The sequence below is a fragment of the Dermochelys coriacea genome, chromosome 1 (genome assembly GCF_009764565.3).
Source record: "Dermochelys coriacea isolate rDerCor1 chromosome 1, rDerCor1.pri.v4, whole genome shotgun sequence".
Classification (NCBI taxonomy): Eukaryota; Metazoa; Chordata; order Testudines; family Dermochelyidae; genus Dermochelys; species Dermochelys coriacea.
The window spans coordinates 305,670,449-305,690,013 of NC_050068.2; the positions used below are offsets into that span (position 1 = coordinate 305,670,449).

At 39.4% G+C, this 19,565-nt stretch overlaps 1 protein-coding gene across 5 annotated transcripts in view; it reads right to left on the reverse strand.

Annotated features, from left to right (window-relative positions):
• Nucleotides 1–743: 743 nt before the first annotated feature.
• Nucleotides 744–19,565, reverse strand: part of TFEC (transcription factor EC) — a 209,602-nt gene continuing 190,780 nt past the window's right edge. For 4 of the 5 annotated variants that reach the window (XM_043495357.1, XM_043495369.1, XM_043495364.1 and 1 more), the window contains 2 exons: nt 7,359–7,506; nt 750–6,442 (listed from right to left, as the gene is read on the reverse strand). In XM_043495357.1, the coding sequence (XP_043351292.1) occupies nt 6,062–6,442; nt 7,359–7,506 (529 nt within the window). In that variant the 3' untranslated portion in view covers nt 750–6,061. Of the gene's footprint in view, nt 6,443–7,358; nt 7,507–19,565 lie in introns of all 5 variants that reach the window. The other variant, XM_043495354.1, reaches the window with a different exon arrangement.

The following is a 19,565-nucleotide window of genomic DNA, read 5'->3' on the forward strand; positions in this document are numbered from 1 at the left end:
CAGACACCAGATGTTTTGACATAAGGAGAAGCAATATGTAAATTTTAATCCATGCTAGGAACAATAGCCTGCAGGCACCTTTTTCTTATTACATGAATCATATACTTAACCACAATGTGGTGGATTATATCAAAATCATCATCATCCGAAGTATAGTACACTTGTCTTGTGGTTGCCAATTAATGAAACTGATATATATTTAACTTGATGGGTATCAGTGATTTAACCAATAAGCTTTAGCATGCTTCACTACTGTACCTCCCCTGCTATAATTAGATTTTTGGCCCTGCAACTGATTAGTATCAAAACTTCTGGGTTTTCCTTTAATCTCCCATCGGTTGTCAATACAAGTGATGCTTACATCAAACCTGATTGGGTATCATTTGCTAACATCACCATTTTTAATCAAGCAGTCTAACACGGTGTCTTTCCTAATCTTTTTAATAACTTCTGATTGGATTTCCTGATGTTATTTATTTAATCATTAAGAGCTTGATTCTGCAAGATGCTGAGCACCTCCATAAAATGGAATTGAGAGCTCTTAGCACTGCACAGAGAATCTTTTATAATCAGATCTGTGTATAATGTATGCACAAGCAAAGTTTCCTTCCTTTTGGCTAATCACAGAACTTTAGTATGCAAGTAATAATTAGCATATTCAGTTTTTAACGTTAATTAGGGAAATCTTAATGAACGGACTAATGGAATAATAATAATAAAGATGACAATACTATCTTCATTTTAAATAAAATGTTTATCTAGTGCTGTGTAAAACAATAAAAATCCTTATTTTCAAAGAAATAAACATAAATGCTACCAAAACAGGGCTGAAATATATATTCCTATTTAACAATATTTGTATTATTCATGTACATAAATGCCAGCTATATTCTTGAGATGGCACTTCTGATATTAGTAATTCAAAATGTTCAATCCAAATCGTAACCTAATTCAAAATGTTGTCTAATTATCAGTTTTAAAAATGTTTTACATCTTAAAAACACAATATTCTGTTTACCCTAGGTTGTCTGGGGAACTTCTAGTATAGTAAAAGATTTTTGTAGAGCATCTTTGTGATTTAACAGATACCATCATACCTGCTAGCAATTTTGCAACATTCTGAAAACACTTTCCATAAATCAAAGCCTTAGCCGCAAGAATAAGCAGATGGCAGGAGAACATATTAAAGAATATATCAATTATATTCATTAAAGGAAGGCTTCTGGATCATGATGTATCCTAATGGACTAAATGTTTAGCAGTTGTGAAGTCTAGTAGATATCTCCTCAGATGCTCTTGGCCGATGTTATTATATTGTTTGGTAGTGGGGTTCTTAGTGAGTCTGGACAGTGAGATTTCACAAGGGATATATATATAAAAAAGATGTTTTAATTTTAGTTCTTTAATTGTATTAATATAATAAACAAAGTACCAGGACATATCAAGTGTATTTTTATAAAGATTGCATGTACAGTATGTAATAAAGTATATTCTGTCACATACATTTACTTAGAAAACAAGATACTGTATGGTTAAAAATGAAAAATAGCAATTATTATAAAAATATTCTAGTCTCATGCTAGTAATGTAAATGCCTTTACTGATCTAACAGACTTAACATAATTTTAAATTACAATAATTTTACAGCCTCCATTCATATATACAGCCCTATTAAAGTCAAAAGGTATTATAATAACAATGTTCTTATTAAGATTAAATGACTGAATTATATTTAGTCCTTTACCCGATAAAGCAACTGCAGTTCTGTTTGTTAAAATGTTTGCATGTAGTTTACCTTTTCAAACAGTACCCCCACTCTAGGCAGTGAAATAATTTAGGTCTTGTTTCTTAGTATAGTATCTATATCCATTTCATGAATTAAACAAGTTGATAATATTTCAACTCCCTTTCCTTTTTATATAATTATCAGTTCACTGGTTCATGTATACTGTAAGAATATGATGACCAGCTTTTAATATCTGCTACTGAAAACTGGCAAAAGCTCCTCATTTAACATATGTGTAAAAAATGAAGATAGTGGCAGAGGGTGTTGGAACAATTTGTATAGTGGGGGTGCAGAGAGCCATTGAACAAACCTGTAAACCCTGTATATGATGGAAACCACTTCAAGTCTGAGGGTGCTGCTGCACCCCCAGCACTCCTAGTTCCAGTATTTATGGATAGTGGATATCCTAGAAGAACTATAGAAGTCTTTCTTTCTTAGGGCCTGAGTCATAGACCCACTCCATACCTTTTGTACAAGACTTCAACAAACAAGGCTGTATTAGAAATAATTTGGCCATATTGCTCATGCACCAAAACCTGCAGTCCCGATACATAATTTACTCACTGACATCAATAGGAGTTTTGCTTCAGGATTTGTCCCCGTATTCATCAAATCACTTTCCTCTGCATAAGCATGCAATGAAGAAAGCATTGTGCCCTGGTTTAAAAAGTACTAAGCTTTAGTACCATTTCACTAAAGCCGAGCTGACACAGAGAATTTGTTATTCAAGAAGTTTGGGATAGTGAGACCAACACGTGGACAGTTCTGGCCATCTAGTCTGTTCAGAAGCTTCCTTAACTCAGTAGGGCACGTCTCCATTGCCCTTTTTTGTAAGCATTAAAATGTTTGTATTAATAGATCAAACCAGGAAACTGTAGACTCTGCCACTAAGGAGCCAACTTAATTTTCTTTTTTTCCCAAAGATTCATCCCCTAGCAGATGTGTCAGAGAAGTATTTCCCACTTTATACCATTGATTTCAGGGGTGACACCATATCTTTTATTAAGTTGTAGTAATTCATAAAAACACTAACGATTATTTGAAATGATGAATATCTACTGGAAAAATAATTTGATGGCATTGACACAGCATTATCATCATGTTCATTAACATAAGCATTTTCATGAATGACTACAGCTTGATGAGAGTGTAGTTGTTGTCAATATATTTATTTGCAGAGACAGCAGTTCAGTATCTGGAAATAGAAACACCGCCTGTTAGATTTCTCATGCAGAAAATACTTCTGGTGTTTCATATTGAGGGCATTGTAAGATGACTAGAAATGAACTTTAAAAAAATTCATGAATGCACTGTAATCCTTTTTTAGGACAGCACTTGTAGAAGTGATTAAATTCAGGATCTTCCTTAAAGTCAATATGGTTCCTAGGTATGATCTAAAAATTCAATAGGAAAATCATGTAACACATTCATATTTAATTTCTTTTTCTCCATTATGAGCAAACTCACATTGGTGTATTTGAAACTAATGTAGTAGAAACTACAGTACAAAGACAAATGAAAATACTTGACATTAGTCAACAATTCCCTCCCTTTGGCAGCTGAAATGGGCAATACACATCCTAAATTAAGAATCAGTGCATGAATGTTACTTTGGATATATCCTATTTTGTATTTGACTTTCACTACAAGCTAGTCCACTGGTTCCCAATTTATTTATCATTGTGGGCTACATATGCAGCCCACAATGCGTTACCTGGGCCGCAGGGGCCGGGTGGCAAGATAGCGGCAGCCTGGACCCCGACCCTGGACCTCGGAGCTCACGGGGCCGGGTGACTGCCCCACCCCAGACCCCTGGAGCTTGTGGGACCAGGCAGCAGCCCCAGACTGTTACCCCAGGACCCGGATCCCGCCACATGGGCTGGCCTTTAGCACACAGCTGAGCTGGGCTGGAGCTGAGTGCTAATTGGGCCGCATGTGGCTTGCAGGTTGGAAACTGCTGAGCTAGTCCCTGACAAAGCTGTGAACTCTAGTGAAGTAGGCTCTTCTTCCTGTATTCAATTACCTTTGGTTAATATTCCTTCAATGCTCCCATCCCCATTCCCGCTGTTCTTTAAAAAAAATACTTAACATGTCAGTTGTTGTTATTATTTATTATTTGCATTGTAGTAACAACTAGGGGCCTCAATCAAGGATCAGAGCCCCGTTGTAATAGGCACTCATATAACAAGAAAATGCCCCAAAGCACTTACAGTCTAAATAATTTGATTTATATGAGCTAATAGAACTCCTTGAGTTGACTGAAAAACTCAAATGTTTCCTTTAGACAGATAGAGATTGGTTTTACTACATGTCTGCAATGCTTCCTAGAACCTGAGATGAAATTATACAATTTATAAACCCATGTCTTAAACTCTTAGCAATGCACTGAAGTCAGTCCAAGTGAAATGGAATGAGAAGATAAAATTCTATCAAGAGTACACCAGATAAGGAAACTGTAGCCCTCAAACTGTTTGGATATGCTGTAGCACACTAATCAGATCTGGGCTATGGCCCCTGTACAAACATTTACCTAAGGGAACGATCCATTTAGCAACCTGAATGGATATTCCATGAGATCTCATTTAACTTCTGGGCACAATTTGTTTTTGTTTTTTTTAAAGAAAATGAATCTATCAGGGTAAAGACATCATTCTTGGATAATAAATGTAAAGCATTCACTCAACTAGCAGCCTGCTTGACTCTCCCTTAACTACTCCACTACCCATATCTATAAGATACCTTTTTTAGGCAGGTTCTGGCAGAGCAAAGTGGAACACAACACTTTTACTTTTGAAACATTTTTTGACTTGCACCAAGACCCCCACAATGCTCTTTTGACTCAGTTGTGGAAAGCTCTGAAGAATTCGGGTCAGCTCAATTTCCAGTGTATTACTATTAGATTTAGAATGATTGCACTTAATCTATTCCAAGTATATACATCTCTCTCCAAAATCCCACTATGTACAAAAATCATGTGTCTTCTACCTGCCCTCAAACTGCCAAACCTCTGTGGGGTTATCAATCCACATGTTTTGTGAGTGCCCAGTATTAGCATGTTAGAAAGTAGTGGATCATATCAATAGGTATCAGGAATATCCCTTATGATTCCAAGGTCTGCCTACTTCATTTTTATAGTGAATCTAGAGATGAATTGAAAGTGAAATTCTCTCTGACAAAATGTATATAATGGGAATCCAGTGCATTGCCTTCTATATCCAACTGGCTCAAAGACGTAGGTATCAATTTAGATATAGTCCTTTTAGAAAAACCTTATTATGCCACAACAAGAAACAAGGTACAATTCATGTCTGGAAATAGCTTTCACAAGAAAAACAGTAGAGAGAAGAGTTGGCAACAAAGAACTGGTGTTAGCCATATTAGCACTAATGGCTGTTTTTATTTGTACTAACTGTAACACTGAATATATTCATTGTGTCTTGAACATACCTGCACTCTTAGTATGTTCTGTTGCCTGAACAGAATCTGTCTTGAAGCTGCTTAAACCTTGCATCTGTTTCTGTCTGATTAATTCTTTTAAATCAGTATCATTATGTTAGTTTTTGTTTTTCTTCAGTTACACGAAAGCGTTTGAAAATAAATATAAAATATGGGATACTTTTCTAAATAGGAATAAAACAGGAATTCTAAGGATTCTGAACACAAATTTATGGACTTTGTTGCTTCATTATAAAAAGAAGTAGATGCAGTTCATGAAGCACTGAATTTATGCAGACTTTACTCTGACAAGAGCCCTTTGCTCCCTTTTTTGATGTCTGTAACCTCTCTATTGCAGGAACATCACATTCAAACATTTCCTCATTGTTGTGTTGCAATTGTTGTATATATTGAAATTTCTCCTTTTCATTTAAAAAGAAATTAACAAATATTTCTGACTAAAACATCATTAAATTTGAGAGAAGCGAGTGGTAGATTCAACAGAGTTTTTGCAATGTGGGTCTTCATTTTTCTGGGAACCATTTTAATACTGCTGTGAGAATGTGAGGGCAAATGGCTAAAGCCTTCCCAGTGAACAAGGAATGGTCTGTGCAAATGCTAGCTCTGAACAGATGTAGTCAATTCTGGGCAAAGAGATATGAATTCAGGTCCATCTTTCGTCTTTCTGTGACATATGCACTCACCTACCCATGCAACAGCTTATGTCCACAACAGTTCTCCACCTTCTTTGAACTGAGTACAAACATCACACTTAAATTCATAATACAGTCTCTTAGCACCAACAAAAGATTATAAAAATTAATTATGCCCTTTCTAGTTTTAGAAATCATCTCCATCATCTGTGCTAAAGCTACTTCTTCTGCTGCTCTCTTTTGATGCAGCAGGCGATATTGAAGACAAGAGTGGATCTGTTCCAAATGGCGATATTGTGTCATCCAGTAAGATTTCTTCTAACCTTTGTTCTTCTTTTGAAGCAGCGCTAAAAGACAAATCGGTGAAATGCGAGAGAGGATCAGAAAAGGCTGTGGATCCATCACAAAGGTCAGCATTTGGTCCATGTACCAGAACCAGTTGCTGAGAATAGTTTATGGAATTCTCCTCTGGATATGTCTGTTGCTTGATGTCCTGGGCAGCTACATCCACAGCACTGAGTGAAGACATGAGCGGTAGCCCATGCGCACGAGCCTGTATTTCTAGTTCCTACGGTTTCAAACAAAAAAGATTGAAATAATGATTTTGGAAGGGAACTTTATTTCTTTAGAAGCACTGTAGGTAAGAAATATTCATACATATTGTACATGCTCATGCACAGTAATTCTTAATCCACTTGTGGCAATATGTTTAAAAATACAATATATATATGGCCAATCCATGATAAATAACAATAAACAACATGGGCTGGTTTTCTTTTTAATTCTCAGCTTGTAGTTAAGTGAACGCCCTATGGGAATATAAGAGAGATGACAATCCCCATAATACCATTACCTACAGTACAGAACCACTTCAAGGTGATGGAAAAATGCTGCAGATATTTCTACTTATTAATTATCCACAAAAATTCAAGGCTGCTATCTGGAGAGATAGCAGGTACCTTACCTGATGATACATTTCTTTAAATCTTGCATTTCAAGCTATGGAAACCAGATTCTGATACTTTATATCACATGAGCAGATGATGTGTGACTTAATATAACATGGCACAATGTACCCCAAGGCAATGCAATGCCGTGGAAATTTTACAAAAAGCAAAAGAAAATATGGAGGAGGATTTAGTGTTCAATATTGTTTTAGGGAAACAAATGAATTTTTTTGCTGTAGTAATAATGTAGATATACTACATAAGGCAACATTTCTTCAAAATATTGTATTAGTTCTCTATAAATATGTTACCTTGCATAAAGCCTAATTATCGAAGGATTTTTCTAGAAATCTAAAGAACTTGCATAGCAATAAATCAGACTCATAAAATTATGTAAAATTGTACCATTCCTGAAAAAGGCCAATCCACTTTTAATAAATGGCATTTAGGAGAAAAAAATGATACAGATGAATTAAATTTGATGATGGATAAGTAGTGAGAAATCTTTGTAGTTCATAGTGACATTCTTATACAAACCTGAATTCGAAGTAGAAGTCTTCTGTTAGTCTGCTCTAATTTCTTCTGTCTGTGTTCTAATTCTCTAGCTCTCTGTTGTTCTTTTTGTAGCCACTTGATGTACTCCACTGATGCTTTTAAAATCGTTCCTTTGTTCCAGCGCATATCACTGCAGAATGTAGAGATAACCTTTTCACAATTGTGCATGTCAGCAGAATTCATAAGAACTTACAAAATCTTTTACATTAATATGAAATAATGATTTACATGACTATTATTCACTCTTAGATATTATTGCTTCTGAATGGAAATTTTAATAGAATAGTTAAGAAGCCCTTATATAGTAAAATTAATCCCAGAATGAAAATAAGTGTCAAAAGAAAGTAATAAAGTGACTTTTTGTGGGAGAGCTAAATGCAATATCATGATTCTACCATTACAGTTTTTATATTTTTAGTGAAAATTGCTTTTATTATTAACTCCAAGATTAAAATCTCTGTGCAGTATTTCTGCATTAATGAACTAGGAAATATACATTACTTAGGACTTAAGCCTAAATTTTTAAAGAACATTTCAAATATACTACTCCTTTTACCTGACTTTCTAATGAGGTAGCTTTTATGCTTGTCGGGGAAAAAATTGTCCGGGCTGAATGCTGGTCCTCATCGATGGTGAAGCAGACAAATTATAGTTTAGCAATCACATGGAGTGTAATATGACAAAACTTTCTCATCAAACCCTTTGACCACACTTGAATCAATATATAGCTGGTTAAGCAGCACAAATAAAAATATATCCCAAATACTTCTTCTCCAAGGATCAGACTGACTGTGGCACTGATCAAACAAAGATCTTAAGCACGTGCTTAATTGTAAGCACACAAGTAGTCCCATTAAAGTTAATGTGATTAAAGTTAACATTGCACTCAAGGACTTTGTGGATCTGTGACCTTGAAACAAAATGGGTTTTATGAAGCATGCAGATTTTTGATATAGTTCTAAATCTTATAATATAGGTATGGGTACAGCCTGCATGTCAGATACAGATTGCAAGATTTTAGAAAATCCATGTCACCAATTTCAAAGACAGAATGCCTGTAGAAGTCCACACAGAGGAAAGAACTCATATGGCCCCAGGTCTTGTATATATAATAGCTGATTGTGACAGATATGATCATTTCCTGCAATATTCTGGACAAACCTTATTGAATTAAGTGTTAGGAGCTCATTGTATTAAATATGCAAATTATTACGTATTATTGTGGGATTGTATGTAACATTTCTAGTAGGGAAACATGGCTAATGTAAACCCTGGGAAGTATTATGAGCTTTCAAGGACTATTTGAAACAATGGACCAGACAAGTATGAACTTTTAAAGTTAAGTGGGTCTCCCACAAAATCTCTAGGGGTGGTGTATACTAATATACCTCTGGTTATGTAAGAACTCAGCCTTTTGAAGCATTGCTCCGCTCCTGAGGAGGGACATTTGTCTGCTGATCGCCTGTTACATGAGGACAAGATGATACTGCTAAGAATGACTTCGAGCAGATCACTGAAGGCTACGTGGCTCTGGGAAGAAGGATAAAGGAGTTTCAGATGCAAGTGGTGTTCTCATCCATCCTCCCCGTGGAAGGAAAAGGCCCGGGTAGAGACTGTAGAATTGTGGAAGTCAATGAATGGCTACACAGGTGGTGTCAGAGAGAAGGATTCTTTGACCATGGGATGGTGTTCCAAGAAGGAGGACTATTAGGCAGAGACCGGCTCCACCTAATGAAGAGAGGGAAGAGCATCTTTGCAAGCAGGCTGGCTAATCTAGTGAGGAAGGGCTTTAAACTAGGTTCACCAGGGGAAGGAGTCCAAAGGCCTGAGGTAAGTGGGGAAGTGGGTACCGGGAGGAAGCATGAGCAGGAGAGCGCGAGAGGGGAGGGCTCCTGCCTCATACTGAGAAAGACGGACGATCAGCGAGTTATCTCAAGTGCCTATACACAAATGCAAGAAGTCTGGGAAACAAGCAGGGAGAACTGGAAGTCCTGGCACAGTCAAGGAATTATGATGTGATTGGAATAACAGAAACTTGGTGGGATAACTCACATGACTGGAGTACTGTCATGGATGGATATAAACTGTTCAGGAAGGACAGGCAGGGCAGAAAAGGTGGGGGAGTTGCACTGTATGTATGGGAGCAGTATGACTGCTCAGAGCTCCGGTATGAAATGGCAGAAAAACCTGAGAGTCTCTGGATTAAGTTTAGAAATGTGAGCAACAAAGGAGATGTTGTGGTGGGAGTCTGCTATAGACCACCGACTAGGGGATTGAGATGGACAAGGCTTTCTTCCGGCAACCAATGGAAGTTATTAGATCGCAGGCCCTGGTTCTCATGGGAGACTTCAATCACCCTGATATCTGCTGGGAGAGCAATACAACGGTGCACAGATAATCCAGGAAGTTTTTGGAAAATGTAGGGGACAATTTCCTGGTGCAAGTGCTGGAGGAACCAACTAGGGGCAGAGATCTTCTTGACCTGCTGCTCACAGACCAGGAAGAATTAGTTGGGGAAACAAAAGTGGATGGGAACCTGGAAGGCAGTGACCATGAGAGGGTCGAGTTCAGGATCCTGACACAGGGAAGAAAGGAAAGCAGCAGAATACGGACCCTGGACTTCAGAAAAGCAGACTTTGACTCCCTCAGGGAACTGATGGGCAGGATCCCCTGGGAGAATAACATGAGGGGGAAAGGAGTCCAGGAGAGCTGGCTGTATTTTAAAGAATCCTTATTGAGGTTACAGGAACAAACCATCCCGATGTGTAGAAAGAATAGTAAATGTGGCAGGCGACCAGCTTGACTTAACAGTGAAATCCTTGCTGATCTTAAACACAAAAAAGAAGCTTACAAGAAGTGGAAGATTGCACAAATGACCAAGGAGGAGTATAAAAATATTGCTCAGGCATGCAGGAGTGAAATCAGAAAGGCCAAATCACACTTGGAGTTGCAGCTAGCAAGAGATGTTAAGAGTAACAAGAAGGGTTTCTTCAGGTATGTTAGCAACAAGAAGAAAGTCAAGGAAAGTGTGGGCCCCTTACTGAATGAGGGAGGCAACCTAATGACAGAGGATGTGGAAAAAGCTAATGTACTCAATGCTTTTTTTGCCTCTGTCTTCACGAACAAGGTCAGCTCCCAGACTATGGCACTGGGCAGCACAGCATGGGGAGGAGGTGATCAGCCCTCTATGGAGAAAGAAGTGGTTCGGGACTATTTAGAAAAGCTGGACAAGAACAAGTCCATGGGGCCAGATGTGCTGCATCCAAGAGTGCTAAAGAAGTTGGCGGATGTGATTGCAGAGCCATTGGCCATTATCTTTGAAAACTCATGGTGATCGGGGGAAGTCCTGGACGACTGGAAAAAGGCTAATGTAGTGCCCATCTTTAAAAAAGGGAAGGAGGAGGATCTGGGGAACTTTTTGGACTGTAGGCACCAAAAGAGCACAGAATGAGACTTCTTTTGACTATTTCAGAGACAGCCTTGGAAAACTGTACTCACCCACTAACCCGTGGTGACTAAAATATCATTAATATTTTCTCTATTTTCAAGGAAAAGAGTGAGTGACTAGATCTTGTGCCTGATTTGGTAAATTTTTATGGCAATTTTGCAAAGTGATACTGAAATAAGAATACTTATAGTGTATTCTTCAGAGAAACAATGGGTTTTTGCCAATCCTCCTATCCACATAAGGTCAGCCTATCCTATCAAGGAACCAGAACAATACCATGAGAATTATGTGTCCACTCACAACCAGCTGGCTCAGCTTGAAAATAAAGAATATAATGCCGCAAAATTAGGTGCCAAGATAATTCAATGTTCAACAAATTAGAAATTCTTAAGATAGCATCATCCTCACAGTGGAAAAATAATTCATACAAAACTGTCAAATATTTTTTGCAACAGTTTCACACAAGTGTTGTTATTCAAAAACAGGCAAAAAATTTTGACAAAAATGTTTTTTCAATGTATATTCCTACTAGACATAAGAATAAACCATGTGTTATAGACTATACTTTGAACCCACTAATCAACAACTGGAAATCTTTTTTTAAACAGAATAACGTTAGTAACCTTAATATAATGATCTGAATATTATTTACATTTCCTAATTGTGACGGCTGGACATTTCTACTGATATAATGGTGCTATTTTTATCTCTTTCTTTAAGTTAGATCTTCACTAAGAGTCTAATTGTTACATTCAGATTTACAATGGAAATAGGCAACTGCTACATGGCTCAGAAGCGTTAAGGCACAAATGCTAGACAGGTGACGTTAACTAAATGAGGTGACATTAACAAATTTGAGGGGCTTGCCCACCAGTGTGAACTCTGATGAAAAGCTTGCAGCCCTTCTGATATCACTTTACTAAAGAATTTTGAATCCTTGGTTTTAAGTCTGGAAGTTCTGGACTGAACGACATCAGTCACACTTTCTTAAGTTTGATATCCAATAAGCGTATTGTTCAATACCCGATAGTAAGTACAAAATTCCTCCTAATTGGCATATATATGGTGGGATGTCTTACAAAATAAGAGTATTATAGCTAATCCTTCCAGTGCATGAAAGAGAGACAGAAGTTCCCTCATACACTAGGACTGATGCAGGGAGGGGAAAGGCATGCAACAGCAAAGGATTGGTTGGGGATCAGCTGGTGTATGACAGTGCCATCCATAGGCCCTTTGCTCCATCCATACTTATTTATGTCAGCAACAGAGGAGAGCTGATGAAAGAGCTTCTGTGCTGGCTCTACATCACAGAGGTTCCCCTTCTACTAGTGTGATTTTCCTGGGACAGCTATGCCCACTTTAGCACCACCTTCTGCTGGCAGTGCAGCATAAGGCAGCCACCTCACAGCTTGCATAACAATTACCTGCAGTATGCCTAGCTCTAGTTAGTAATTGGCCCTCACTTCCTTTAGAGCTGAGTTCATCAACATTAAGACAAAAAGTCATGGAATCTGAAAAATATTGTCACTTAAGAAAAAAATAAAATAACATCAGAATAATTTAGCAATTCCCATAACATTTTCCTGTTCTTTAAACTTTGAAATTCTAAGCTGAAATGCAGTTAAAGTTAAGTGAAAAGTGACTGCAAGTGTCATTGTGGAATTCCATGTTTATTGTCTCCCAGTGATTTCTATATCAACCTTGCTCAGTTTGCAGAGAGAATTATGATTTTCTAGCTACCAATGCTGCAAACTCATCTGAGAATCTGCAAAGTCAAGCAGTTGATGTTAGTTGTTATTTATTTTATTTGTAAATAATATTTTAAAACAATATTTAGAAATGGCCACATTTTAAATAATTGGAACCATCAAATTGTGCATATAACTAGCCTGTAGACCTTCAGGGAGTTATTATTTGTTATTCTTGTCCTCTTTCCCCATTCTTTTCTATTCCTTGTCATACTCATGTAATGTCTTAAATTAAGCCCAAGTCTTGCAAATACTTACATATATAACTCAAGACACAAGAGCAGGTCACTTAAGCTCAATAAGCGCTTACAGGACTAAGACCTTAGACTGTAAACTCTTCACAATAAGGACTGTGTCCAGGGCCATCCCTAGACCTAATGGTGCCCCAGGTGAGGAGCATCTTCAGTGCTCCCCTTCCATTTATTAAACTTTTGAATACCTTATTTTTATTGCATATGTAATATGTAGCCCATTTCACAATTTGGATGCACCATATGTATGCATGTTTTCCCTGTCATATAAAATGATAAATTTGCATGTTAGGATCTGTAAATCTGTATTTATTCATGTCATATATAAGCAAATAAAAAACTAGTTTCCTCTAAGCTTATAGAAATTTTTTATAGAATAGATGAAATGTACTAACATCAAGAAATTGAACTATGCACGAACATTGGGTGGACCCAGTATTAAATAGTATTACAGTAGGTGACAGCCTTAGAAGATTAACCCAAGTCCTTTAGTTCAAAAGGTCACTTTTCTTGCCTTTGCCCACACAAACTGAAGCACAGCATCAGAGAGATCCAAATACGGGCCAATGGAATTTTCAGACGATAAAATAGCAAGCAATGTCAATCTCTTGTTGGCCATCATCGATTGAAGATATGTTTTAATGAGCCTGAGCTTTGAAAAGCTGTGCTCATCACTCATGGCTGTGACAGGCAACATGAGCAGAATCCTCAAAGCTATCCACACAGTAGGAAAAGTGTCCTTCAGCTCTGCATCATGAAGGAATTGGAGAACTTGGAGTGGAGAGTGCTTCCCATGTGGCAAAATATAACAAAAGTTGTCTAGTTCGACGTATAGGTCTTTATCTTTGACATACAAACATTCCCTATATGTCAGCATCCAGTGAAGGTCAGTACAATTATTTAAGAGTGTTTTTCTGTCCCCCAGCAGCTTACTAAGGTCATACAAAACCACCCAGGTCTTTTCATGGTGCTTCATTTGTCCGAAGCTTTCTTCGATGGACACTCAAGCAGTGTCAACGAGTGAGCAAAAAAACTCCCTCTTGATTTTTCTTCCTAGCTTCCCATCACCTCATCTCTTCCCTCTTAGCCAAGCTGTCTCTTCTTCGATGAATACGAGTTTCTCTGAAGACAGATTCAACTCCTAAGTTTTCTGCCATTTCTTTGGCAGCAATGATAGAATCTTCAAATCCATTGTCTCTGTAGGCCACAACAAAATCAAGGCAGCTTCTCATCAAAGTAGTAGCAGTCGCAATGTCCATCGACTGAGTTTGTAATACCTTGCTTACAATGTTTACTTAGAACAGGAGATCATGCCAAACCACAACTGAGACCAGACATTTGAAGTCAGTTTCTAGTTTGCCAGGCTATGCATCTTTTGTCAGATTCCGGTCTCAGTTTTACTTGACTGTGTCAATTCCATCAGGGCATCGTAAACCTCAGTCACTTGGTACCTCACTGGCCTTACACTGACAATGCAGCTCTCCCAGTGAGTGTCACTTAGTGGCTTCACATCAGATTTGTAACATTGTCCATGAGGATTTTCCTCCTGATAGTCGATGCTGAAAACAGGACATATATCCTTTGCTGTAATCTGAAGATACTAAATCTAAAGATGATGACACTGCATCTGACACAACCAGGGTGAGGGAATGGCATCCAAAAGGCATGAAGGAAGCTCTTGGATTCAGCGCAAGGGTCCTTGTCTGGACAACCCTGTTTCTTCCCTTCATTTTAGCAGCATTGTTGTAGCCTTGGCTGCAGCAGTCCTGAAGCTTTATTTTACTCTCATTCATAGATTCATAGATATTAAGGTCAGAAGGGACCATTCTGATCATCTAGTCTGACCTCCTGCACAGCGCAGGCCACAGAATCTCACCCACCCACTCCTACGAAAAACCTCACCTATGTCTGAGCTATTGAAGTCCTCAAATCATGGTTTAAAGACTTCAAGGTGCAGAGAATCCTCCAGCAAGTGACCCGTGCCCCATGCTACAGAGAAAGGCGAAAAACCCCCATGGCCTCTTCAGATCTGCCATTCAAAATGTTCATAAACAGTTCTGTTAAGTCTTTTCCAGTAGAGTCATCCACAGACTGGAAACAGATAAAGTGTTCTTTTACTTGGATACAGCCATCCTCATTGTCAACAAAGCTTACTATAAATGACATCTTTTCACTGTGACTAATGTCAGGAGTGCAGTCCATTATTATGGTGTAGTACTTTGCTTTGCTGAGCCGCATCAATATGTTATCAAGCACCTTCCTTGCCATAAGGTCAGTCAATTCATTTTGAATTGTTTTGCTGCAGTAATGGTCCATAGCTTCTTTACAAACTACTTGACGTAGGTGCTCACGCATGACATTGTCGTATTTCCAGGAGCTCTACCAAATTGAGAAAATTACCATTATGTTAACTGAACAACTTACCTGATGAGCCCTGGAAAGCCAAACTATTAGTCACTATTTCACTGTTCAAGTCATAAAACACAAGTACACTTTCACAATTACACAATAAAACAAGATTCCCAATATTGCAGCTGGGATATCACTTCAGTTTGTTCTTATATCTCAGTGATTGACTGGCAACATCCTGCCCCTTATATATCCTCGAGGGCATGGCTGACAACATTCTAGGAGGTTTGAGGAAAATGTAGTTCTCAGAAAGTCTGGAAGGTTCCATGAGATTCTACAAAGATCCAGAAGTTCTAGGAGGTTAGTAAAACATGAATCCACATACGGAATACCTGAAACATTTACTTCCAACATTCTAATTTTCCCTTTTGTTGCTAACAACAAAAACAGCACCCCAAGCCTGGCGTCTCCCAAGCCCAGCACCCCAGACAGTTGCTTGGGTCACCTGCTCCTTAATCTGGCCCTGACTGTCTCTTCCTATCTGTTGTTTCAGAGTAGCAGCCGTGTTAGTCTGTATTCGCAAAAAGAAAAGGAGTACTTGTGGCACCTTAGAGACTAACAAATTTATTAGAGCATAAGCTTTCGTGAGCTACAGCTCACTTCAATGCATCCGATGAAGTGAGCTGTAGCTCACAAAAGCTTATGCTCTAATAAATTTGTTAGTCTCTAAGGTGCCACAAGTACTCCTTTTCTTCTTCCTATCTGTTAGCCCATCACAATGAAACCGCAGTACTGCCCATGGCATCTGTGTGCTACTGTAACAATAATAAAAGGAGTACTTGTCGCACCTTAGAGACTAACAAATTTATTAGAGCATAAGCTTTCGTGAGCTACTAATTTGTTAGTCTCTAAGGTGCCACAAGTACTCCTTTTCTTTTTGCGAATACAGACTAACACGGCTGCTACTCTTTAACCTGTAACAATAATCTTACCCCAGACTATTATATTATGTGTAAGATTAAGATTTTGTCACTTTTATTTTTTAGTAAAAGTTAGCCACAGGTTATGGGCAATAAACAAAAATTCATAGAAGCCCGTGACCTGTCCCTGACTTTTACTAAAAAGAATGGTAACAAAATAGGGCTGATAGGGGGATGAGAACCTGAGCCCTGCTGCTGGAGGGGAGGAGGGGCAGGGGTCCAGACCTGCCACTGCTCCAGCTCACAGCTCTGGGGACAGAAATATTCTTTCCATTTCTTCTTCAGTTTCACTGGAGATACCATGAGAAAGATAGTTATTATTTTGGAACTTCCAGATTCCATCTGGAGCATGGTTTAAACAATCAGAACTGGAACTTGGAAGTGCTGAGACACATGAAAAGGAAAATGGAAAAATACATATATTTAAATGCACTGGTTTTGAATTTTCAGCAAAATATCAGTGTTTGGTTGTGGGTTTTTTCCAGTTTTATTTTTAAATGATTTTACTTGCCTGCTAATAGTTTTGCATTTTGAAAGTACCTATCACTTGGATATCTAAGCCCTTAAAATTAAACTAAAAAGACAAAGTATTTTGTAACTTAATAGAGACAATATTCCCACCTCAAGTTTTCTCCCACTGAAAAAGCAAGTTCAAAACATCTATTCAGTTAAGCAATGTAATCCATGCCCCTAAGCATAAAATTAAACTAAAAAGAAGAAAAGGGATTTCAGTGCAGTCAGGAGTGAGTCCCCCCTGAAGTTCAACTGGATCAAAACAAGTTCAGCAAAGACACAAGAAAATAAAAGTGAGATACAAACACTTCTAAGAAGCAAAATCTGCCTTGTAAATGTAGATCATAGAATCATAGAAATGTAGGGCTGGAAGGGACCTCCAGAGGTGATCCAGTCCAGCCCTCTGCGCTGACTCAGGACCAAGTAAACCTAGATCATGCCCGAAGGTGTTTGTCTAACCAGGGGTGGGCAAACTTTTTGGCCTGAGGGCCACATCAGGGTTGTGAAACTGTATGGAGTGCTGAGTAAGGAAGGCTGTGCCTCCCCAAAGAGCCTAGCCCGTGCCCCCATCCACCCCCTCCCACTTCCCACCTCCTGACTGCCCCCCTCAGAATCCCTGACCCATCCAATCCCCCCTGCTCCTTGTCCCCTGACTACCCCCTCCTGCGACCCCCTACCCCTAACCACCCCCCCAGGACCCCACACCCTATCCAACCCCCCTGCTCCCTGTCTCCTGACTGCCCCACCCCCTATCCATATCCCCGTCCCCTGTCAGGCCCCCCAGGACTCCCATGCCTATCCAACCCCCCCGCTCCCTGTCCCCTGGGACCCCTGCCCCTAACTGCCCCCTCAGGACCCCACCCCCTATCCAACCCCCGCTACTCCCTGTCCCCCCCCGACCTCCTGGGACCCCACCCCATCCAACCCCCCATTTCTTGTCTCCTGATCTCCCCATCCCCTGAACTTTCACCCCATCCAACCCCCCCCCGTCCTCTGACTGCCCTCCGGGGTCTCCTGCCCCTTATCCAATGCCCCCTCTCCCCTTAACCTTACCATGCCGCTCAGAGTGGCAGGACAGGCTTATTTGAAAGCCTGGGAGGTGGGCGGGCACAAGCCGTGCCGCTCGCACGGCGGCGTTACTGCAGGGGAGGGGGGACAGCGGGGTAGGGGCTGGGGGCAAGCCTCCCCAGCTGGGAGCTCAGGGGCAGGGCAGGATGGTCCCGCGGGCTGGATGTGGCCCGCAGGCCATAGTTTGCCCACCCCGGTATAACCTATTCTTAAAAATCTTCAGTGATAAGGATTCCACAACCTGCTTTGGAAGCCTATTCCAGTGCTTAGCTATCCTTATAGTTCAAAAATTTTCCTAATGTCTAACCTAAATGTCCCTTGCTGCAGATTAAACCCATTACTTCTTGTCCTACCTTCAGTGGACATAAAGAACAATTGATCATAGTCCTCTTAATAACAGCCCTTAACATAGTTGAAGACTGGCCTCCCTCAGTCTTCTTTTCTCAAAACTAAAATATACCCAGTTTTTTTAATCTTTCCTCAGAGGTCAGGTTTGCTAAACCTTTCATCATTTTTGTTGTTGTCCTTTGGACTCTCTCCAATTTGTCCACATCTTTACTAAAGCATGGTGCCCAGAACTGACACAGTACTCCAACTGAAACCTCACCAGCGCTGATTAGAGTGGGACAATTACCTTCCATGTCTTACATATGACATGGCTGTTAATACACCCCAGAATATTAGCCTTTTTTGCAACTGTATCACACTGTTGGCTCATCTTCAATTTGTGATCCTCTGTAACCCCACAGATCCTTTTCAACAGTACTACCACCGAGCCTGTTATTCCCAATTCTGTAGCTATGCCCCTGATTTTTTCCTTTCTAAGTGTAGTATTTTGCACTTGTCTTTACTGAATTTCATCCTGTTGATTTCAGACCAGTTCTCCAATTTGTCAAGGTCATTTTGAATTCTAAACCTGTCCTCCAAAATTCTAGCAATCCCACCCAGCTTGGTGTCATCCACAAATGTTATATGTATACAATCCATTCTGTTATGCAAGACATTAATGAAAACATTGACTTGTACCAGACCCAGGACAGACCCCTGTAGGACCCCACTAGACTTGCCCTCCTCATAAGAGGCTTCCAGATAGCCTCTGTAGATGTCCTTTTTGATCCTGATTTTGAATGTGATCTTCTCAAAGGAAGCCATCCAGGATAGGCATGCTAATCACTCTGCCTCAGTTGTAGTAGCATTGTTCTTCCAATGCTAAGGATGATTTGCTCCACGGTTATTAGTCCAACTACCATCCAAGCTTTTCCCCTTGCAACCAAGTTTCCAGTGTCAGAAACATCTTTTAAAATCAATAAATATGGTGACAATATTGAATTTGAAGCAAGTTACAGAGTGATAGTATAAGGCAGGGTGTTTTAAAGAAAGAAGGCTGACTGGGAGAAGAGGAAGGTGGATGGTAGCAGAACAAGAGCCTCAATAGAGGGTGTAGGGAGTTGGCAATGTACCGTGCCAGGAAGAAGTAATTGATAGATGTGATGGGCCCCAGGTACAAGCGCATTTATGATTATAAATAAAGGGAAGATCATAGACATTAATTCTTTGAAGCATTTTAACCTGACAGACATTAGTAAAGTTAGATTATGGGCTATATTTATATACATAATCTATTATATTTGCTACATTTTCAAAAGTGATCTTGGGTGCCTCAATTTTGGGATGCTCAACTAAGTTGAGACACTTTAAAGGGACCTGATTTTCAGAAAGTACTGAGCACATGAATATCAGGCCCCTTCAAAGTGCCTCAACTTGGGAACTTAAAAATGGAGGCACCCAAATTCATTGGTCACTTTGTGACTGTCACATCATCTAACCAGTCA